This window comes from Galeopterus variegatus, unplaced genomic scaffold (assembly GCF_000696425.1).
Source record: "Galeopterus variegatus unplaced genomic scaffold, G_variegatus-3.0.2 Scaffold10576, whole genome shotgun sequence".
Taxonomy (NCBI): Eukaryota; Metazoa; Chordata; class Mammalia; order Dermoptera; family Cynocephalidae; genus Galeopterus; species Galeopterus variegatus.
Window position 1 is genome coordinate 19,263 of NW_007736687.1, and position 1,565 is coordinate 20,827.

The 1,565-nt window shown below is 52.8% G+C and overlaps 1 protein-coding gene across 1 annotated transcript in view; it reads left to right on the forward strand.

The window, feature by feature from the left end:
- The window catches only part of LOC103610089 (mucin-3B-like), a 16,071-nt gene that overhangs the window by 4,325 nt on the left and 10,181 nt on the right, over window positions 1-1,565 (forward strand). The window contains 1 exon segment of the mRNA XM_008594329.1: window positions 88-1,471. Within this exon segment, the coding sequence (XP_008592551.1) occupies window positions 88-1,471 (1,384 nt within the window).

Here is a 1,565-nt window from a genome sequence, read left to right on the forward strand (position 1 = left end):
GGCCCCCGACAACTGAAGTTCCTACAGAATCTCTGTTGACGACAATTACAACTATTTCAACAATCATTTCGTTATTCACTCCCACAGATTCGGTGAATTCGAGGACAAACAATGAATCTCCTGACAGTACCACCAGTGCTTTCACATCACTCAGCAGGAGAACTTCATCACCTACGCCTGTCCCGAGTAGAACAACCTTCAGCAATGGAACAACAAACAACAGAACTTTACACAGCTTGATGACCACACTGCCGACGACGAGTGCCAGGTCAATCCCTGCATCTGCTACCACCTACCCCACTCCTCCTGGTACTGCTCTGACACAGACGACAACTAAAATCACCACTGCCACCATGACAGTGCACAGACCTGCTACGACCACCACTCCCAAACCCACCTCTCCCTCTCCCACCTCCTTCTATCAGCCATCTACAAAAACAGCCACCACTGCTGTCACTGATCTGGTAACAAAAGCCAATGTGACCACATCACACAGCACACCCAGCTTCACTTCTTCAAACACACACTCCATTTCCAGCAACCCCACGACGGCCCTCAGCTNGGGTAGAATTTCATCTTCCACTCTTATGCCGAGCACAGAAACCGTTGCTACGGGTCCCACATACTCCACCCCTTTACCCACCTTGGTGACCGCACTCCCTAGTACCAGTGCCAGGCCGACCTCTACTTCTGACATCACCTACCCCACTCCTCCCAGCAGTGCTCTGACACGGTCCACAACTGAAATCACCACTGCCACCATGACAAGGCACACACCTGCCACTGCCACCACTCCCACTCCCACCTCCCTCTATCAGCCAACTACAGAAACAGCCACCACTGCTGCCAGTGATCCGGTAACAATAACCAATGTGACAACATCACAGAGCACTCCCAGCTTCACTTCTTCAAACACACACTCCATTTCCAGCAACCCCACGACGGCCCNGTCCACAAGTATCGTTCCATCTTCCCCAACAGTAGAGATGACAGAGACCTCCTCCCATGGTAGCACATCCCCTGCCTGCACTGCCACTGTGAGAACTACTCTCACAAGCACTGAGAACACTGAGACAAGTACCCACTTGACTGGCTTTCCAGTGACATCTGCATTCTCCTCTTCCGCCTCTGCCAGCAGCTCCAGGGCCACTGACACAGAGAGCTTCTCCTCAGCTCCAGCCATCACCGGTACACTCCACACAACAGGGAGATCCACCCTGACTCCCACCAGCACAGACTCTCTAACCACATCCTCATCCACAGCACCGCCTACACCCACTCCAGCTGCCACTGCAACCAAGCACATGACCTCTCCCACCCCCAGTGACACGTCCACTGGTGAAACCACATGGCCTCCTACCACTGACGTTTCTACCGAATCTCTCTCACACACAATGACCACTACTCCCACAGTCACTTCCTCAGTCACTCCCACGCTTTCAGTGTCTTTGGACACAACCACTACGTCTCCGTTCAGCACCACCTATGTTTTCACGTCACTTCTGGGTAGAATTTCATCTTCCACTCTTATGCCGAGCACAGAAACCGTTGCTACGGGTCCCACA